We start from the raw sequence: 21809 nt of genomic DNA on the forward strand, positions 1-21809 counted from the left end.
TTCTCCACTTGAGCACAGGATGAGGAGCAGCAGGGCTGTGTGTGGTGAGTGCTATCACATCAGCAGGGCTTGGAACCTGTGCTGGAGCCCATAAGAAAGCAGAGCCATCCCTGCTCATGTCCTGTTTGTGCTCTGCAGGCAGGCATTGCTCCCAGCTCCTCTCTTCCAGCTGAGAGCTGGGGGATGCAAGGATTCCTGCAGGAATGCAGCCCCTCAGCCCTCCTGAGTGCTTTATTTTTCTAAGTAGTTCTGAAATTTGAAGCCATGTGCCTTCTGGCAGCTGGAATGGAATTTTCCTTTTCCATCTCTGATACATCTGTAAGTCTGAGCACTCCTGCTCGCTGCTCTGGTTTGTGCCTGGAGAGGTGACGCAGGAAGGGAGCAAACTCCCTTGCCTGGAAGAACTGGAGTGGTTTTGGCTGCTCAAAACTCTCCCAAAATGGAGGCAGTAAAGACTCAGGCAATAATGGGAGTTTCCACTGCACAGTCTGGAATTGGGAGAGACTTGCTGTGATGATTCAAGGGAGTTTATTGCCTGGTGATCTCTGGAGGAAAGTCTGGGGATTTTGCCTCAAGCACTGGAGCCCCAATCTGCTTAGGGAAAATTGGACTGAATTGCAGGGAAGATGAGGGAAGTCTCCAACAATTATGTTTTTAAACGATGTTGTGTTCCCATTTCTGAGCCCTCAGGCAGATGCTTGGAGCTGCTGCATGCTTTAAAGCCCCCTGAGGCTAGGGAGAAAGGAGAGGGGGGCAGTCCCAGACAGGGAACTCCCCAGCAGCCAGGGCTGGCACGAGCAGTGTGTGCCCCCACAGCTCTGGGGCGGGGACCCACTGCTCAGAGGGGCTGGGGTCATCCAGTCTTTCCACAAAGCCTGGCAGAGGGGATCCCTCGTGCCACAGGGCAGGCTGGGAGCCTGGGCCAGCTGTCGTGGGCTCCCTGATCCCTGCACTCCCACCCCTGTCAAATGGGAATAATGGGATTTGCCAGCCCTGTAAACGCCCGAGAGCAGCAGTGTGAGCTGACGGGCAGGTGCCAGCTCTGATGTTCTCTGCTCTGTCCCCTCTCACTCCCTTTGTATATTTTTTGTGCAGATTTCTGTATCCTGCAGTACCCTCTGTCCACGTGTCTGTGCCTCCCCCCAGGATGGAGCCTGTTTGACTTGGACCTTCTGTGCTGGCAGTGATGCTTTGCCCCGTGTGCCCCCTCCCCCTGCACGTGCCTGATTCTGCTCCTTCCCTTCACTGCCCTGCAAACTGCAGCTGCCAGAGCCTCTCCCAGCTCCTGCTCCCCTCCTGCTTTGCCTGTGGCTGAGAAGTGATGCAAAAGCCAGACACAAACACCTGGGGGATTGACCGGACTCCTGAGGGTGACTGAACACCTCAGCAGGGTCCGAGTGCTCGTGCAGCCTCAGGAGTTTGTGACATGGTGCAAAATACTGAGCAGTGTCCCCAGGCATGTGTGTGCTCTCACAGCAGGCAGGAATCAAATTCCCTTCTGCAGTGGTGCTGCTGCCTCCAGCAGGACAAGAACATTCTGTTTATTTTATTGGAAATGTTGTTAAAATGACAAACTCAACCTTGATTCTTTCAGTTGAAGTGTGTAACTGTTTGTATTGAACTTTTTTTGGGGTTATATTGTCAGATAGTTGTTTCTAAAGTGCTTAAACCAAAATCCCTTTGTGGATGACACACAGAAACTTGAGAGGAACTTAATTTGAGAAAAGGCTCTGTTAGATCTGGCCATGTTCCTATTTTGCACCTACACATGTGGGGTGTTGGACTGCTCATTTTTGGGCTTTGCATTGCTGATTCTTGGCCTGGCTGCTGCTGCACGCTCCGGTTTGGGTCTGGCTTCCAGCTGGGGGTGCTCCCTTGTCACTGAGACATTGCTTCCCTCAGCTGACCTGAGCCCTGGCTTGTTCCTGCAGTGGTGGAATGGCACGGTTCTCTGGTTCACAAACTGCATGGGGCTGGGTGCACCCTGTCTCTAAACAGCCAGAATTGCAGAGGTGGAATGACTGTTATAACCAGGATAAGTAGGATTTGAAACAATTGAAGTTTAAATCTAAAATGACAGTGATGAAGCTCCAGCAAATAGAATTCACACAACAGGTTGCCTGCCTTTTATTTTTGTGGCGCCCTGATGTGTGGGATGCTGCCAGGACACCAGACTGCCTTTCCCAGGTGCCAGCAGCATTAATGGAAACCTGGATACAGCTGAACATCCCTTAAACTTTAAGATTCTGCCCCTGGTGCTTGGAAAGCAGGCTGGTCCATCTCTAGTCCCTCTTTCCCACAGCTGAAGTGCGTTGTTCTGGACATCCCTGAGGCTGTGGCAATGAGCTTGTGAGGAGACACTAAACACCCAGGGAGATGGTGACACATTGCTCAGGCTGCTTCAGACTGGGCTCTCTGCTTCCCCACTGCTTTTTTTTGCCTGATTTTTTGATTTAACCTTTGGAGCAAGGCACTGCCCCTGCCCTGACGTGCTGCCACTTGTGCCCCGCAGAACAACGACAACGAGACGGCGCTGCACTGCGCGGCCCAGCACGGCCACACCGAGGTGGTGAAGGTGCTGCTGGAGGAGCTCACCGACCCCACCATGCGCAACAACAAATTCGAGACCCCCCTGGACCTGGCCGCGCTCTACGGGAGGCTGGAAGTGGTCAAGATGCTCCTGAACGCCCACCCCAACCTGCTGAGCTGCAACACCAAGAAACACACTCCACTGCACCTGGCAGCCAGGAACGGGCACAAAGCAGTGGTCCACGTGCTCCTGGATGCTGGCATGGACAGCAACTACCAGGTATCTGGTGTGGTGGTGTTTGCAGGGGTCTTAGGGTGAGGGAAGAGATGAGAATGTTGACTCCATGTTTATTGTTTTATGATATATATTATATTAAAACTATACTAAAAGAATAGAAGAAAGGATTTCATCACAAGGCTAGCTAAGAATAGAAAAAGAATGGTAACAAAGGCTTGTGACTGACTGAGACAGTCTGGACAGCTGGGCTGTGATTGGCCATTAATTAGAAACAACCACATGAGACCAATGACAGATCCACCTGTTGCATTCCACAGCAGTAGATAACCATTTTGTTCCTGAGGCCTCTCAGCTTCTCAGGAGAAAAAATCCTAAGGAAAGGATTTTTCATAAAAGATGTCTGTGACAATCTGGTGTGTCTGAGTGGGGCCAGGCTGTTGGCTGGGGATTGGAGAGCTGCACCAACCCTCCTTGCAGAAACTGAGGAGAGCTTTGTGTTCTGCTGGGCTGTCTGTGCAGCTCTGGGGTGCTGGGGGAGGCTGCCCGGAGCGGCTCGGGTGCTGTGCATGCCTCACACCTGCGCAGGGGCTGGGCAGAGCCCCGGACACAGTGAGGGACACAAACACCCTGTGGCCAAAGCTGTTCTGCCCTGCAGTGCTGTGAGCTCTTGATAGGCAAACGTGTCCCTTCCTATCAAGCCACTGGTGAATGTGCTGTTTTCACAGCAGTGGCGTGTGTGTGGGTCTTGTTTTTCCTTATCAGGACATGACCTCTTGCTGAGCTGTAAGAGGCCCTTTCTTGGTCTCTCTGATGGAACCATCCCCATTTTTCCATCCCACATCCTCAGCACTGTAATAACGTTGACAGTCTGTTCTCAGCCATAGGTAGTGCTGCCCATACCTCGTGTACAAGGCCGTGTATTTATTGCTTCTGTAACCCTCTAAGCCATGCCTCCCTCACCATTCCCTGCTGTCTGGCTTCATGCTATGTTTCCATTTAATTTGCAGACTGAGAAAGGCAGTGCTTTGCACGAAGCTGCTTTGTTTGGCAAGACAGATGTGGTACAAATATTGCTGGCTGCAGGTGAGAGAATGTTCCCCCTTTGAAGCACTAATGTGGTGATCCCTTCACCCAGAGCTTGAGGAAATCCCTTCCTAGTGCAGCAGGTTTCTCCATCCAGCTGTCAGAGGTCCTTGGAGCAGGATGTAGGAGAGGTTGGCTCTTGGAGTTTGGATTTAGATTTGTCTCTAGAGTGCCTTTTAGCTCCCCCCAGTGCTGATCACAAATGTGACTTGATGAAATACATGAACCTGCACAGTTAGACAATATTCTTGCTTTTGCCCTCTGTACCCCTGTGGCCACAGGTATTGATGTGAACATAAAGGATAACAGAGGCCTGACTGCTCTGGACATTGTGAGGGAGCTTCCTTCCCAGAAAAGCCAGCACATAGCAGCTCTCATTGAAGGTGAGTAATGCAGCTCTGCCTCTGGGGAGGAAGGGAAAGCTTGGGATGCTGATTCTGCTGGGACAGGTACAGGATGTGCTTTTCTGGACCTGGAGAGTGCTGAAATCAAAGCAGTTTCAGGCTGTGTTGGAGAAACTGGTGCTGAAACACTGGGGTGAGCTTCCCCAGACGAAATGTTTGGAGGAGGACTTGGGGGGATTTAGGAGGATTAGCCCTTTGCTGAGAGAGCGTGGCATGACTTTTACAGTTTAAATGGGCTTAATTGAGCTTTGTTTAGCTCACTTTAGAAGTTAATTAAAATTAAGGATAGCCTAAATCTGCTTGCAGAATGCAAAGTAACAGCTTTAGAAATGGTTCTGGTGTAACTCCCCTTTACGTGTCTGTGTAGGCAAATCACTGTCCACAGATCTCACATCCTGCTCCTCGCCTCGTTGGGAGGCTCGGGCATGGAATTTGCAGATGAGATTTACAGAAAAGGCCTTGATTACTTGTGTTTTATAAAGGAGCTTGGTCCATTGTGTCTGTCCAAATTCGGGAATGAAATGTGACATCTTGGCTAAATTCATACCTTGTAATTACGCTGTCTGCATTTCCTCTCAGCTGTGGGGAGGATCAGAAGCATTTGGAGCTGGGGTGTGTTATTCATGCTGAGCATTTGGGAGCTTTGCAGGTTCAAAGCACTTCTCAGACTTCTAACTAAGCTGTGCCTGTGAGGCTGGAATGTTTGAGCTTTATTCTGAAAGCGGAGACAAAGACAGGCTTTAAAACTGAAGGTGTTGCAGATAAAGGCTGTTAGTTTTCCCCAGGAGGGAGCTGCTGTTGGATGTTACATTAGCTGAATGTTTCTGGCTTTGCCTGTGGTTGGGGGCTGCAGCTGGAATTGGTTTCTCTTGTTATGACACTGTTCCGTGATGGAGTTTGTGTCTACAACACAAATTTACTCCGTGACTCTGTGTCCATGCTGCAGCTTTGCAGCTTTCTGATTAAAGACTCTGAAAGTTCAAAGTACCATCCCTCCCCTTGTGCCTGTGATTAAAGAGGCTGCCTGCTTCTATTTTGGGATCTGAGCTGCAAGTTTTAGTAATGTTATTTTTTTTTTTGGACACTTAATAAGCTGACAGTTGGCCTTCCACCCACAAGGGAGGAAGTGCCATGTGCTGAAGGGGACAGAAAGCCAGATGGACGTGAGCTGACCCTGTTCCCCCAACCCCCTTGCAGATTACACCGTTGGGAAGAAAAGTGCCAAAGCTGTGGAGAAATCTGCTCCAGCCCCGCTCACTCCAGCCACCGATCCCCCGGGCCGGACATCTCAGGGTGGGCATCACCAGCATTCCTCTCCCTGCCAGCACCGAGTCAGGACATCCAGGGACAATCCCATCTCTCTCTTCGCCCCTGCAGGTGATGTGGACAAAGCTGTCACAGAGCTGATCATGGATTTTGACGTGAACCCTGAAGAGGAGAGCCCCTATGAGGCTCTGTACAACGCCACGTCCTGCCACTCCCTGGACAGCCTGGCCAGCGGGAGATCGTCCGACCGGGAATCTGGGAACAAGGAAGCTGAGCTCAGTGTCCTCAAGGCAGCTGCAGTCAGGCCTGTATGTAGCTGTATGTGCTTGCTCTAGAGGCAGGGGGCTGACCTGCAGGGCTGGGTTTTGCAGCAGGCTGCCCAAGCTTGAGGAAATGTTTAAATCCTTCCCTGACATTGATGAGAGCAGGCAGGTGTCTCTCCTTCCCTACCCTGCTCACAGGGATTGCCTAAAAGCAGCCACTTCTTGGTTTCACTTTGTGTTGCATCCTTCTGTTTTCTGGCAGTGCACTGGTGCCAGTGAATCTTGGTCTGTCAGGAGATTGCATTTTGCAGAAGGGCTGACTTCTTGTCCTGAAAAAAGTTCTGGAGACTTGTGTGGAGCATCTTCTCATGGCTCACTGCTTTACCACAGCTAAAGCTATCAGGAAATTATCTGTAATAACCCCTTGGAAACTAGTTGGCAGTGGAAGGGTTTTTTTTTTTGTGTGTGTATTACTTGCAGAGCTCTGTAGAGGGTACTCCAGGCTTTACAAAGCAGCACAGAGCTCCTGGAACTGTCCCCAGAGAAGTCTTCCTCACCTTCTGTCAGCTGCATCTGCTGCCCTGGTAGCAATCAGCAGGAAGGCTGCTGTGGGGCAGATGGGACACGGGCCCTGCAGTGCTGGGTCAGCTTCAGGCTCTGTGTTCTGGTTGGTTTTCCAAAGCCTGCCCTGTGGAGGCGTTTTTGGACAAAAGGCAGAGCAGCAGTGAACAATTAAACTGCTGGGGGCACAGTAACCATGGTTCCCCTCTGTGCAAAGAGGTGCAGCCTTTGGCTTGTGCTGAGAGCAACACAATAGAAATGAGACATAAGCTTTGGATGGTGGATATTTTGGGCAGATCTCTCAGGTGTGCAGTACCTGGCAGGTCCTGTTACTGATCAGAACTTGTCATTGTCCCGTGCTGATGGTGTCTGGTGTGAAATGAGCTCAGTCCTGTCACAAGTAAGGAAGGAGGAGAGCTGAACTGCAGTGAAAAGAGAGCAGCAAGAGGGACATGCTCCAGTAGCTGGCAGAGTTTGAGCAGAGCAGCTCTGCTGCTCCCTTTGCCATTAGATGGAGCTGTGGCTGGGCAGGAGGTGGCCCTGGGAGCAGCTCCAGCTGCCCAGTTGCAATTCTGTGATATCAGAGGAGAGCAGTGCAGCTTAGTTTCTTGATCCCTAGAGTTTTCCACTATAAAAGGTGCCTCTGGCATCAGTTTCACTAAGCCACAAGCCCTTTCTTCTGATCAGCTCATTGCTCACTGCCCTGTGTAATGCTGCGGAGATGCAGGTTTGGGTCTGAGTGAGACCAGTGGGACAGGATCAGTGTCTTGAGGAAGAGGAGGAGGGAAGGCAGCAGCCATTGCCCAGCTCTGTGCTGTTAGGGCTGAACTTCTCTTCCACCCAGATTGATTTGAAGAGATCCTTGCTGCACCCACAGCAGTGGGGCCGTAGAGCTGGGGGGCAGGAGGGATGAGCTGACAGTGTCTGTCTCACCTGCAGAGAGAACGTCCTCCCCCGCCAGCCAAGCCCCCGCCTGATGAAGAGGAGGAGCAGAATGTGGAGAAGAAGACAAGCCACAGTGCTCCCTGTGAGGTACATGGGGCTTGCTCTGGGGTGTTTCATGGGTGAGTGGTTTAAACATCAGTTTTAATAGTTTGGGAGGAGCTGAGGGTGCTGTTACCTCCTGTGCTCGTTGGGCTGTGGATGTGAAGTATTCCCTCACTCAGCATTGCTGCTGTCCCTTAGCATGGGAACTTCCTTTGTCCAGTTCTTCCAGGGCACCTCAGAGTTGACCTTCAGCCTTACTTTCCTATTCTTGGCTGAGAATTCCCTTAGGGAGCGATTTTTCTGACCCACGTTGTGATGTGGACCATTGCCCTCTAGTAATGATCCCACCACAGGCATCTGCAGTTGGACTGAAGCACAGAGGGGCTGTGAGTTGCTGCTTCCTCTGAGCTCCCAGCTGTGGAGGAGCTGCACGGGCTTGTGGGTCCCACTGACATGAGCAGGGATCAGGGGCTTGAATTCAGCTGAGGATCTGGCCCAGCATGTGTTAAAGCTGCCTTCTGCTGGGGTCAGTGGTGTGAGCTGCTTTCTGATGGAACTCAAGCTCTCCCATTTCATTTTGTTGCTGCTGGGGCTTCCTGTTGCTCACCTTATTCACCTGCTGTGAACCTCAGATGTAAGGACTCCCCAGGAGACAAGGCTGTGGGAAACCACAAGTGTGCCTTGGCGCCTTCTGCTGACACCCAGGAAAACCTTCAAAGCAAATCCAAGTCCTGTGGATTTCTGTGCTCTCCCAAAGGCAGTGGGCTGTGTGTGAAGCTCGTGGAGCGTGTGCCACCTCTGCTGTCAGAGCAGCCTCTGGTTCTGCAGGTGCTTTCTTTGAGTGTGCTGATCTGCTGGAGTTCTGCAAGGCATGAATGAACTCTGTTTTCTGGAGAGTGTCAAATCCACATGAGACACGGGTGAACACAGCCTGCTGTAGTGGAACTGACTGCAGAGAGCGAGTAAACTCTGAGCTGTGTGTGAGCAGGGAAACTGGGATGTGACATTGCGGACTGATCAAATGCAGGGGGTGGTAACCAGTCCTGTGCCTGGCTCTGGCAGAGGAGAGCTGGGCAGCAGGTCATGGAGTAATTGGGCAGCAGAACTTGTTTATGACAATAAACACGGGGAGGGAAACGTGCCCTGACCATTCCTGCTGAGCTTTCTTGCCATGTTTAATTACCAAACACCTGCTGTGTTGTCCTGCCTTTAATGGCTTTGGAAGCACAATCCATTAAAGGGAACTTGCTGGCAAATGGCAGAGTGACTTGCTGGGGAGACCTTGATTTGTGACCAACTTTAGTGACAAAACTTACAGGCAGCATGTGGCTGCCTGGAAATGACCTTTTGGACATACTGATGAGGAGTTTGGGGCTGATCCTTTTCTTTGCTTGTTCCTCCTGTCCCACTCTGCTTTTCTGACTCTTTCCCATCTTTTATCACCTGTCCCTGGGCCAGGCAGGTGTGCACATGCTCCAGGAATGCTGTAAACATTCTGCTGCAGCATCCCAATCTGCCACCCTCTAGCCCTACTCTCCCGTTGGAGCCAGGACATTTAGTCATTGAGTATTCTGAGGTTGGGCCAAACTCCAGTTTTCCAAAGTAGTCTTTTTATTCCTTGCCAAGCTGGGGCTATCACTCAAAGCAGATGAGCGTAAACAAGAAACTTCACTTTCATCACGGAAAAGCGTTGGTACAAACAGGCAAAGGAGCTGATTGTTTGGAGGTGCTTGAGTGGTGCCTTTCACTATCTGCAGAAACTTTCTGGGTTTGGAGCTAAGAGTCTATACTGTCAAATTAAACTTCAGTTCCAGTTGTTTACTGCTTGTCTCCAGAAGGGAAGTGCAGATCAAGGACGAGGCGCCACGTTGGCTCCAGGAGTTTGGTCTGCAGCTCTGGGGAGGGAGAAGAGAGGAAGAGATGAGTTACCCTTTAAAAAGTCTTTCAAAGTCCTCTGCTGTGGATTAAGTACACCTTAAACAGCATCCTCATTATTCACAGCATCTTATTTTTGGGCTTTGCTAGCAATGAACATTTATACATGCGAACAACACGGCTGAAGAAGTAAAAGCTGAATTGGAGGAAAGCTTTACTTGGTGGTGCTGCTCTTGGTCACAAAGCCCACAGAGCAAGCAGGGTTCTCCAGCAATGGTCTTTGTTTTGAGTGAATTTGAACCTAGAACACTGTTTAGAGCTTGAAAGGATGAGAGGTGGAGAAAATCAAGTGTCAGTAGACCTGTGAAAGCTCAGAGTAGAAGCTGGGAGCTGTGTGCTGCTGGAGAACTTCTGCCTTTGGTGCATTTAAAGAGGACAGCACAGGAATCATCATCCACAGGAATGTCAGGAGAGCACAGAGCCTGGCTGAAGGTCCAGGCTGCTGCTGTGCTAACAGGCTGCTGCTGGGCAGGATTTTTACAAGATCACTGTCAATAACCTCTTACCTGCTGTTCTGGTCTGGCGGTTTTGTGCCACCATCTGGTCAGAATTTTTCCCTAATTTGCTCATTATGAGCTCCTTCACCTGGAAAGGAGCAGGTCTGCCTGGCAGCTCCTGCTCAAAGCAGGTAGAATAAATAAATATTTCCCATGCCAGGCATGGCCCATTTCCTCCCATTGGGAAAGTCACATTAAAAGCCAGGTGGGTTCATGCAGAACAGCACATGGATGTCAGAATCCTCTGTGCTGCTGACTTTTGGGTGCCTCTCCAAGACTCCTTTAAGCTTCCAGAGCTCCTGGCTGGGTTGCAGTCAGGTAGGCACCAGTTTGCCCTTGGAGCAGCTCTGGTGCTCTCACTCTGGGGAGAAGCAGGAGGTGGGCTGTGCTGGTGAGGCAGTGGCAGGTCCAGGGGTCTGAGCAGTAGGAGCCCTCCCTGGAGGCACATTTTGTCCAGACCTGCTATTCCCTGTCCTGGCAGCAGGTAGGGCTTGTTTGCTTTCTGCCTTGGGTTTGTCCCACTGTGGCTGGGGACACTCACATGTGGGGTCACAGAGTGGTTTGGGCTGGAAGGGACCTTAAAGATCATCCAGTCCCAAGCCCTTGTCATGGGCTGGGACACCTTCCCCTCAACCAGGTTGCTCCAAGGCCCATCCAGCCTGGCATTGAACACTTCCAAGGCATTCACAATTTTCCCTCTCTACATGTCCCTCTCCAGCTCTCTTAGAGCCTCTAAGGGTGCATTCCTGAGTCATGTTGAGCTCCTGGGACAGGGTTGCATCAATCTGCCAGGGTCTGGCCAGGAGATGGTGCTGAAAGGCAGCTGACTGTGCTGGCAGGGTGCCCTGTGGCCAGTTTAGCCCCTTCAGCACTGGGATGGCACACGAGGGTATCCCGTGTATCCTTGGCATTGGTGCAGACCAGCACGTGCGAGTGCAGCACGACTTGTCTGGATCCTGCACCAAAACCTCACCCCTGCACATGGCTGGTGGCTTTCCAGAACAGGGAGAGTCTGCCAGGGTTACAAACCAGCTCTAAGTAGAGGCTTTGGGGGATTTAAATGAGCACAATCACTGCTGCACATCCTGAAGTTAAACTGAGTTCATACAGTGCTGCCTGAGGACTCTTTAGCTCTGAATATGCCATACATCCTGAGGTCAGAAATGCAGATCTGAGATGCCTGAGAGGGTGGCAGGGATTTGGGCTTTTGTTCTTTTCAGCCCTGTCCTAATAGGGCCGGCAGCTAAAAAGTGAATGACTGTGCAAATTCCAATAGCAACAGCGAGTCTGAGATGGGATGAACAGGAATAACGGTCTCAGCTCTTTTCTCCCTAGTCTGTCTGCAGCCCTTGCTCAGTTGGTCAGTGCTGGAAAGCTGTCAGCAGCCTGAAATACTAAAAATTAAAGGGCTTTGGGTGGGGTTTTTTTGTGGGGGTTAAAAAAACCCGAAGGGGAGTATTACATTTTGGCTCACGCTCCACAGTGAAGGTATTGCCTCTGCCAATTCTTTGATTAACCCCTGGCATAGAGGCTGTGGGGTTTATGCTGTGACAAAGCATTGCTTTGCAGAGCACCACATTGTGCTGTTCTTCATCAGGCCTCTGCTGCCCGGGGGAAGAGCAAGGGAAGTGGAGCTGAGGAAGAGGAACACCCCTACGAGCTGCTGCTTACAGCAGAAACTAAAAAGCCGGTTGCAGTGGACAGGAAAACAAAAGGTGAGTGACCATCCAAAAAGCAGAGCTGTTTGCTTGCATGTGCTTCAGGAAGACGTGAGGGCAGAGGGCAAGTGGAACAATGAAAGTCTCTGCTGGGTGGGGGCTGGAGGGTGGTTGTTGTGTTTCCTGGTAATCTCTGTGTGAAGGAGAGCTCTGAGCGTTCCTGTACACAGTGTACACAGAGGAGGGGCAGCTCTGCTGTAGGACAGTTCAGAGATTGCAAGGATCTGCTCTGTGACCTCAGAAATGCCCAAATCTCATGCCTGGCCAAGCAAAGGCAGAGGGTGAGAGGCTGGAGGCTGTGCCTCTGCCAGGGAAGATGAGCAACACGAGTGTTCCAGTGAGCCGTGTTCTCCATCCAGCTGGCGCTGCAGGTTTCTGCTATCCTGCTGTAAAATCAACATCCTGCTCTGTGCTACAGCTAATTTGAGATGGAAACTAACAGGAGGAAAACAAAAATGTGTAGAGCAAGAGCTGGAACTGGCTGAGAGCATGGGGTACACAGGTTGATACTGAGGTAGTTTCTCCTCACCCTGAAGGACCTCTGAGCTTTACAAAGCATCTGGGAACACCTTGTCTCTTGTGTTTGGCTGTTGTTGGCTTTTTGGCTTTCCTTCAACAATAACAACAAAAGATTTGTTTAGAGGGAAAATATTTCCGCTTTATTCAGAAGTCCTGAGCAGGAATTTGGGTGGATTTAGTTTGGGTTCTCACACTCGGACCCCTCTGCCTCTGAGGATGGACAGGGCTAACAAGGGCTTGAGGTGATGCCTCATTGAGTGCTTTCTCAGACCTGCAGCTTTTTTCCCCTCCTTGCAGCATGATAGCTCTCACTGCTCAGGTCCTGCTGCTCTCCTGGCTGCTCCAGGGTGGCACAAGAGGTCATTGTGTTCCCACCAGCACTTGCCAAAGCCCCTCACTGCCAGAGGCAAATTTTGAGAGCTTTTCAGGTTGGTGCTTTCAGGCTGGGCCAGGAACAGTCCTTGGGCAACAGCCACTGAGGGCTTTCAGTCACTGAGGGCAGCTATTGCTGGTTATTCCAACTCCTTCCCCTGGCTGCACTGTCCAGGCCTGATTGGTAAGAGTGGAGGTATGTCCTAATTATGTGTCAGCTTAAAATAAAACCTCAGAGTAAGGCAGCTGCCTGTTCTTGATGCAGATCTCTTCCCCTTCCTCCTGAAGACAAGAGAGGTTGCAGGAAGATCTTTATGGATTCTTTTATGGATCCAGAGCAGAGTCCCATCTTTTGATGTACAGTTGGAAAGATCAAAGCTGTGACTTCATGGTTTGCACTCCATGGAAAGTGTTGGTAACAAGCCTGGAGCTCTTCCCACTGTAACAGTGGGAGAAATCCAAGGATGCAGCTGAGTTTTTCCTCATCTTCCCTGACTTTCCCATTCTTTAAATGCAGTCAGCACTGTGGCTGATGGTGGGAGGGGAAGATAAATTTAAGGAGTGGCAGAATTAAGCAAGAGTTGAAGGAGAAGACCAAAACCTTACTTGGGGTGTTGGAGAATTTTCCCACCTCTGGGTCAGAAGGGTCCTGGAGCATCAAAGGCAGCAGCTCAATCCCAAGGCACAGAAGAAGCTGAAGCATGGCTTTGAACTGCTCCTTGGCCCTCAGTCTGAGGGTCTGGAGCAGCCTTTGGTCAGGAGAGGAGGGCTTGGGTTCTTGTGGCTGTTGAAAGGGCGTTTCAGGGCAGCAGGAAGGCTGAATTTCAGGCATGTGGGTTTAATGGTGCCTTTCATCTGTGATAGCTGCCTTTGTTCCTCTGGCTGCCAGTTGTCCTGTGTCCAGCCAGCAGATGAATGTGGCATTATCCACTGGCTTTGGTGGCCTTTGTGTGTGTTAGAGCAGCTCGCTGTCACATGCTGGAGCACTGGGAGAGGTTGGCCTCATGTTTTGGGCTGAGTATCAGAAGTGGTTTAAGCCAAATGCTCTCCCATCCACTTTGGTGTGCAGTCACATGCCTGAAGTCAGGGCACTCAGGCCCTCTAACAGGGTGTGAAAATAAGGCAAAAGAGGAGGAATGTGTGTGGAGTGACCAGGAGGAGGCTTCTCAGCTCCTGCTGCCTCCAGAGAGACCTAATGGAGGGTGAAAAGATTTGAGTTTTGACCTGTTTGGCTTCTCAGGAGTCACACCCAGGTGTTGTCAGCAGTGACCAGCTGCAGGTAGGACTGATTTGGTGCCTTCTGGTAGTTATTATAAACTGATACTTGTTGAGGTTGTTCTGTGCTGCTTGCATAGGAGGTCCAGCTTGAAGTCCCCACTTTGCCCTTTCTCCTGTAAGAGATTTTCTGTGTGGTTAAACTGGTTCAGCCAGCACAGTGTGACTGTGCTGCTAACCAGAGAGCTGGAATGAGCCAGCAATAAAGTCAGAACACGCTGCAGAGAGATTGAAAGAGACTTTTCTGAGAGCCAGAATATGGCTGCTGAAATAGCGGGTGGACACTGCTGGGGGGTTCTGTGGGGACGCTTGGTTATTGCAGGCAAAGGTTTGGGGACAGCTCTTGGTTTGCTGTGAGATGAAGGACAATACAAACCCACAGCCTACATGTCCTCATGTGGTGTTACCTTGGACAGAGGACAGACCTCTGTCCCATATCCCAGGCCCAAGCCTTTGTTTCTGCTCTCATGGGGTTGTGCAGAATCACATTAATGATCTCTCTAAGCAGGGCAGTGTCTCATTGCCCTTTCTGAAGAGGGGAGTACAAAACAGCACAAATTCAGGAGGATAAACTCTGCTGGAATGGCTGAGCTTGGGGAGGTTAACACAGGAGTGTGCCATCCTCAGCTGGGCTCCACACGAGGTAACTGGCTGTGGAATGGGGCTGTGTTTCAGTCCTGTTGTAGGTAAATTATATTTTTGCACCCCTCAAAGCCAGCTTCTTCCTCTGGCCTTCAGTTTCACAGGAGGGAAATTTGCCTCACTTGACAAATTCTGGCATGATGTAACATGGGCAGCCTTTTCCACGTGCAGATCAGAGGCTGCTGTGTGCCCTCACTAATTTTAAGGTTGGGGAGCTTGAGCAGGCAGCAGCTGCAGGAACAGCTTCATTCTCCTAATCCAGGGCTGTGAGACAAATCCTGCTGTTGATATAGAGGGAAAGAAATCCAGTGGAGGCAGGGTGGTTACAGCTCAGCGTGGAGTGTTTAGGGAAGTGCTTCGTATCTGGAGTGCTCAGGCTGCTGGCAGGGAAGCTCTGACTGGAATTCTCCCTGGGATGCAGACAGTCTGTGCCCAGGAAGGGCTCCTGATCCCAGGAAGGGTTGGGAGCAGCCTCTCCTGTGGGTGAGACCTGCATCAGGCTGAGGCTGATAAAAGGCAGATCTGTCAAATTACCTGTCCTGGGGGGTAAAATCAGTGAAGGGAGTGAAATCCATGAAGGGAGCTGGGCGGAAGTCTCTATGCTAGGAACCCTTTCTGAGTGTAACTCAGGTGTAACTGGGGAGGATGATTCTTTCAGATCCCCTGAAAGGAGAGGCCTGGAGAGCCCTGCATGTGACAAAAAGACTGAGATTACTTTCTACATTAGTTCCTCTGTCTGCAGCTTTCAGGGCACGCTCTGAAATATCTCCTTCAAGATGTTTCTCACAATTTCTGGGCAAGTGCTGTTGCCCTCGCTCCATCCCTTCCTTCCCTGGCAGCTGCCCTGTGTTTGAGTCCCTCTCAGCTCACAGATGAGTGGGTGGCTGGGATTCCTGTCCAACAGGAGCCCTTTTGTGAGGTGCTGGAGCTGGATTTGGAGCACTTTGTTCTGGCTGGACTCAAGTGTTACAGCACGTGGCACAAACTTTGGCCAGCCGCCTCTCTGCCTGCAGCAGAAATGTCAGTAAAGGTTCAGCTGGGCATGGAAGAAATGGTTTCCAAGGAAAGGAAGAGGTTGGGAAGAAAAACTGCAGAGGTTTTTCTTACCCCACAGGTTTATGTGACTGTCCCATCACTGCTGTGTTGCTCACCTCTCTGTGGCTTTGCATTAGTACCAGTCTGTCCTGTGAATGCAGCACATCTGATCTCCTCTGAGGTCTGTCCTCTGAGGTTTCTCTCCAGCACTGGAACTTTAGAGCTTTATGCAAAGTAACTGGGTTTAGTCTGGCCTTGTAATCTGGGGTGCTGCTGCTGGTGCCTCTCAGGCAGCACTGGGACCTGCCTCCCCCTTGGCAGCTCCAGTCACAGAACCGGTGGTTTATGTGCCTGTGCAAGAGAGTCAACAACTACTTCACTGTCCTGGAATCTCTAACTCATAGGATCCAGGATGAGATAATCCCTCACATCACTTGATCCCAGTGAGGGCTGTGGCTGCTCCTGGCTTTCCTGTGCCTGTGAGAGGGACTCACCATCCTCACTAGGCATAGGGTACCTGGGACCCCCACAGAAAGGCAAATTACTAAGTCAGCCCTTTCCTGCCCAGTTCTGGTGAGGACAGACCACAAAGCCCAATGGGTGTTGGTGTTTGAAAATCCCTTGGTCAGGCTTGGTGCTGGAAAGGAGAAAGGAAAAGAGAAAGGAAAGCTGGGAGCTGAGCTGGGCTCTCTGCTGCTGCTAACAGGTTACTTTTAGTTGGGTAGAACTCACTGTTTTGCTCACGGAAAGGAGGGTTCCTTTGCCTTGGCTTCCCAGAGCTGCTGTCTGCAAAGCAAGTGATTTCCTCTTCAGATCCAAACATCCTCCCTGCACTTCAGAGCCTCATTATCGGAGCGTTTCGCTGTATTGTTCCCTTGCAGCATCAATTTTTAGTTCTCACTCTGAAGAGTTTCTTCAGCACTAAATGGAAGCAGTTAAAATTCACAAGCAATGCTGAGAGGGTGAAGGAATCCTAGGAAACCAAAGTTAGACTTGTTGGCTTGACAAAGTTTTGCTTCTGCAGTTGAAATGCTCGTTCAGCTGTGACAAAGGTGAGTGCATGTTTGTTTGTGTGTGTGCACCCAGCATTGGGATCAGCGAATTCTTCATGGTTTATGCAGGACCCTGGTACCTGATATTAAGGTTACTGGGGCAGCAGTAGCTGGGAGCCAGTGTCACATTTCTGGGGCAGCCAGTGCTCCACCAGCTCTGACCACTCTGTGCTCACTTCATTGCAAAAGTGACTTTTTGCTCAAGCTTTTTTTCCCTTGCATAAACTGTTTATTTCTCTCCCCTGAGCAGGGAGGAGAGGTTAAACTCGGAAGCCACTAGGGAGGGAAGCAGTGGGTTTTTTTGGGAGCGGATTTTGGAACTCTCAGGTCGATTGCAGTCCAGGCGTTTTCCCACCCTGCAGCCCGTGCCAAGAGCCGGGCGTGCGGCTCTAAATAACGCTCTGGCCTTTATGGAAAGGGATCAGATGTTCCAGGAGCCTCCGTCTCTGCTGCTCCCACCTCACTTGCTCTCTCTGCAGGATATAGTTAGCACTTCTCTTGGCCTTATATAGCAAGGCCTGATAGTTAGTGTTAACAGGAATAAAAAACACGGAGAGCTGCCAGATTGCGTAAATCGGACCAGTGTTTGGAATTTCATAAATGCCATGACTTTGGGTACAAGTTGAGCACGCGGAACAATACAGAACTGTTCTCTCTTTAGATCTCTCCCTCCCTTGCTGAGGGAGAGCAGGGAGAGAGCTGGAATTTTGCTGCTTCTTCCATGTTTTTAATTTCCCCCTCCTCTCTGCTTTCATCCCCTTGAAGACCACAGGAGGAGCAGCGGCCGCCGCAGCCAGGACTCCACAGACAGCCAGGACATCCAGGTGCCAGAGCAGTTCTCAGGGTTGCTCCACGGCTCTTCTCCAATCTGTGAAATAAGCGAGGACCCTTTCAGGCTCGCTTCCTCCTCGGAGAAGGGGGACACTGAAGCCACGAGCCACCCTGCTGCTATGCAGCTGGAGGATGCTGAGCTAACGTCGTCAGGACCGGCTCGGAGCAGCTCCCCGGACCCCACGCAGACCGTGGTGTACGCCACGGTGCAGCACGTCAGCCGGGCGGATCCCGCAGCCCTGGGCACGCCCCACGTGTGTGCTGAGCCAGAGGGGGACAGAGCTGTGGGTAGAGCCCACCCGGGCAGCAAACCCAAAGCTGAGCTCAAACTCAGCCGCAGCTTGTCCAAGTCGGACTCTGACCTGCTGACCTGCTCCCCGACCGAGGACGATGCCATGGGGAGCCGGAGCGAATCGCTCTCCAACTGCAGCAGCGGCAAGAAGCGGCTGGAGAAGTCCCCATCCTTTGCTTCGGAGTGGGATGAGGTAAGGCTGAGCTTGCTAAAAAGCCTCTGTGCCAGGAAGGAGTGTGCAGCAGGAGCTCCCCTCTGCCATGCTGCCCTCAGGGGTCCTGGGTGGGTTCCGTTGCTTTCCGCTAACTCTCACAAGGCATTAACAGGCACATGCTCACCTGGGAGTCTGCAAAGTGTTAAATGCCAAAATATAAAGTTCACTGGAGTGGGGGAGTAGCAGAATTGCAAGTAGTTTCAAAGTTTTTTGCTCAAATACAGAGTGTCCTGGTTTGAAAAAGGAAGTGAGATTTTTTTGGGATTCATGTGCACTGTGCACCAGTGTCAACTAAAGCTTTGTATTCTTGTTCCTCTTCATCATATATTTTCAATCCCCTTGAAGGAACCTCCAAGACATATGCCCAGGGAGCATATATTTTCTTGGGGGCACTGGCATTGTGCCAGCATCAAACTGTGACACAGGGCTTGGTTTCTTTTAGGCAAGCCTGATAGATTTTCACATCCCCCGAAATGAGAAAGACTTGATAACAATGCCCTTCACCAACCTTTCTCCTGATTTCCTCCTTCCAGTTCTTCTCTGCTGATTGTCCCAATGTCTTGGAAGTGTTGTGTTGCTGGGTCCCTGCTGCTGGGGAGTGTGAGCAGTGCCCAGGGGTTCATGGGGATGGAAGGAAGACAGCAATTAGGCTGGTTTGTGTGTTTGATAGCTCCTGCTCTCCTCCTCACACGCTCATTTCAGTGGCTGGTTAGCAGTCACTTTATTATCATATCGGACGCCCACGGACAGTTAAATATTTCATGCTCAGAAAGTTGGCCCTGGAGAGCCACTGGGGCAAGATTAAGTGTCCCTCTGAAATTCAGCACCGCAGCATTACTGAAACATTCTTTGGGGATGATTCTGTGCTGGGAGAAGTGGGGCTGCAGAAGAGATAAGCTCGGATGAACCACTCTTTGTACTCTGAAAAGGAACTGAAAGCCCTGGCGTGGTGCTGGGGGTGTGGAGCCGCGTGTGCCGGGCGTGGAAGCCCGGGGGAGGGTTGTGCCCCTGCACTGGCTGATGCTCAGCTGCCTCTCCAGCCCTAACTCAGAGAGAAAATTATCATCTGGGGAAGAGGGAGGTATTTAGAGATGCTAAAAGCAACGTGAGAACCCATCCCTCAGTCCGTTCTCTCCCTCCCCCTCACTCCCTGCTGGGTCTCAGGGTTGCCAAATAGATATTTTCCTCTGCAGCTGCTTGGGCTGGAGAGGCTTCACTGTTAATTGCCCAGGTCAGTTGTACCATGGCTTAGGGAAAGGTTCTGCAGCAGAAGGTTCTTTGGAAGGGCTGGATAATTCCCTGTGCTTTTATTTGAGCTGTTTGCAGCAGACACTGAAAGGGCAGAAGCCTTTGGCACGAGTGCATTGGTAGCAGAGGTCAAGTGCTGAGCTGCCTGCACTGCCTCTGCTTCCTCTGCTCAGATGAACCCTCAGAGCTGCTTCCTCCTGCCTGTAAACAAATCCCTCGTTTCCCCTGAGGCAGCCGGACAAGCCCCAGGAGAGGAATCTGCTTTTCCTTCCTCTCATGTTTAGGTGAGGAAATCACAGAAAGAATGTGAAAAATTCACATCTGTCTGAAGTGGGGCAGATCTCTTTTTTAAAAAAGTCTGGCTGGTCATAATGGCATCAGTGAGATTTAAACATAAATGTAATTCTGTGGTTGTGTGTTAGATTCGTTCCCTGGATGGGATAATGCAGCTGCTCAGAACTGGATGCAACTTGCAGCCTCTGCACTTACCAGGGCAATATAAACCTTGTTGAGCCATCCCTGTTAGCAATGGTTTGGCTTTCCGTCTGTGCTGAGGGGAAGCAATGGCAGATTTATATTATTCTGTTAATTTTAATGGCCTTTATGCAGGTGACTGAGGAGGGAAGTGATCCCTGTGCAGCTCTCCCAGCTGAGGACTCTGCCTGCTGGCCTGGCCAGCTGTAGGTGTGTCTGTGCAGGGCACAGGGGCTTGGGGAGGGATCTGTGCTGTCCCTGGACACATGAGATCTGCAGCAGAGCCTGAGCTGACCCTGCTCTGGCCTGTGGAGGCTGACTGGGGACAGAAAATCTGCTGCTTGTGAGCAAAGGGTCACGTCCTTGCCCTGGCCGAGCGCTGCCAATGCCCTTTGTTGGAAGTGGAAGGTGGTGCTGGCTTTGCCAAAAGGGTGGGATGGGGAAGGAATTATTCACTTGGCAAAGCTCATCCCTGTTCCCAGTTGCAGCTCCCCTGTGCCAAGGAGCTGGCCCAGAGTGTTGCTTTGTGCTCTGTGCTGTCCAGGAGCCCATTCAGCCCATGTCACATCTGCTCCCGACCCTCTGCAGCTGCTGCCAGGTGGGACTTCTGTGTGAGCAGGGCAGAAAACTCCCACATCCAGCATCCAGGTATTGCCCAGGGGGGTGAGGAGTGAAAATGCTCAGTCCTGCTCTGGTGGGAAGCAGGGTGGGTGCAAGGAGGCCTGTGAGGGGATGCGACTCTCAGTCAGCATAAATGTTTGAATCCTTCCAAACCTGTCTGTGGGCTGAAGTGATGGATTTGGTTTTCATCATTGGCTCATGAGTATTGAGCAGACAGGGATGAGTGGGGCAGCAGCAGCTCTCAGGGGGTTTGGTACAGAACAACCTGGATTTGCATCTCTGAGGGAGGGGGGCTCTGGCCCCCAGCCCCCTTTTCAGGGCAGATTAAGCTGCTCCTGCTCTGCCTTCCTGCTCTGTAGGGCAGCTCCAGACCTGCCCTTCAGCCTGGTTCATGCTCTAGGCTCTGAGCAGGGATTCTGCAGTCAAGGCCTGGGGCTGCTCTTCTGCCCCTTAGGTGCTGGTGAGAAAAACGATCTGTTAAATGATCAGGGCAAAGAACAAGGAAGGCTGCTGGGAATTAGCCTCAGACCTGGCTCCTGACATCCCTTAAAATCCCCTGACATCCTCCACTTCCAGCTGCCTGCTGTCAAGTCATCTGTTCCAATGCTGAATTTCAATTTTGGAGGTTCTGGTACCCATCTCACAAAATGAGGTTGTAGTTCTGTGTTCTGACCTAAGTGCTCCTAGGAAGAGATTAAACATCCTTCAAAAAAATTTAGGGAACTGAATAAAACATGCACATAACTTTAGGTTTTTTAGAAAAAAGGAGGTACACAGTCCACCGTTTTTTTTTTCCTCCTAAGTGAATTAGTTGAAGAGCTAATGAATATTCTGTAGCTAATTATGGCACTGGACATTCATCTCTCATGACTAACTGCAGTGGTGCTCCGTGTCTCCTGTGAAAGGAATGCTTTGCATCTGCAGTAACCATGGATGTGGTGTTTCACCAGTTCCTGCCCCGTTGTGGGGCTGTTGATGTCCCCTAAGGATGGATGCCAGGAGCAGATGGCACATCTGTGGTACATCCACCTCAGGCTTGGAGATGGGAAGGAGCTTGATGGAGATTGTGGCTGCCTTCAAACCTTGTCTGGACTGTTGGGTGCTGCAGTACCCTGTGGAATCAGTGTCTTAATTACAGGCTCACTGTGGAGGATTAACAACATTTGCATTGAAATGTCAAACTTTCTGGAAAGCTTTTGATGCAAAACCTGCCACTGCCTTAAAACACCCAGGAGTTGAAATTCAGAGCTGCCAGCCAGCACCCTTGAAAGAAAATGCAAATATTCCCCTTGTTACTCAGGAAGAGCTGCTGCTTTTGTGCCTGGTGAAATTGCATGGTGTATAAAAGCTCTGCCTCCCAAAATGTTCCATTTATTCTCTTGGTTCAGGTGTTCAAATCTCAGCTTGCCCTGGGTTTGGCTGGTGGGACCAGGCAGGGTGGCTTCAATTGTCCCTGGGTGTCCCCTGCCCTCAGCTCACATTGCAGTTTCCCTTTTGCCTGAAATAGCTGTAGTTCACTTTTGTCTAGGGCAGAAGCAGCAGTGGGGTCAGTATTTTTGGTTTTGATTCTGCTAAACAAGCATGGCCAGCAGGCTCTTAATCAGCTTAATTATTGGGCTGATTATTCTATTGTCTCCAGATCCCAATGCTTCCTCCTGGTTTTCCTGTGCTAAGGTCAGGAATTCTTACATCATCCCCCATGTCCAATCTCATCTCTTTGCCCTCAGTGGTGAGATTTCCTCCAGCCTGATGA

General features: G+C 50.9%; 1 protein-coding gene across 7 annotated transcripts in view; it reads left to right on the plus strand.

Annotated features, from left to right (window-relative positions):
- ANKS1A (ankyrin repeat and sterile alpha motif domain containing 1A) overlaps window positions 1-21809 on the plus strand; it is a 72893-nt gene that overhangs the window by 19959 nt on the left and 31125 nt on the right. For 6 of the 7 annotated variants that reach the window (XM_030965605.1, XM_030965609.1, XM_030965604.1 and 3 more), the window contains 8 exons: window positions 2513-2809; window positions 3775-3850; window positions 4132-4233; window positions 5452-5547; window positions 5632-5828; window positions 7284-7376; window positions 11361-11478; window positions 17142-17692. In XM_030965605.1, the coding sequence (XP_030821465.1) occupies window positions 2513-2809; window positions 3775-3850; window positions 4132-4233; window positions 5452-5547; window positions 5632-5828; window positions 7284-7376; window positions 11361-11478; window positions 17142-17692 (1530 nt within the window). Of the gene's footprint in view, window positions 1-2512; window positions 2810-3774; window positions 3851-4131; window positions 4234-5451; window positions 5548-5631; window positions 5829-7283; window positions 7377-11360; window positions 11479-16081; window positions 16377-17141; window positions 17693-21809 lie in introns of those variants that run through there. The other variant, XM_030965611.1, reaches the window with a different exon arrangement.

Source organism: Camarhynchus parvulus, chromosome 26 (genome assembly GCF_901933205.1).
Source record: "Camarhynchus parvulus chromosome 26, STF_HiC, whole genome shotgun sequence".
Lineage (NCBI taxonomy): Eukaryota > Metazoa > Chordata > Aves > Passeriformes > Thraupidae > Camarhynchus > Camarhynchus parvulus.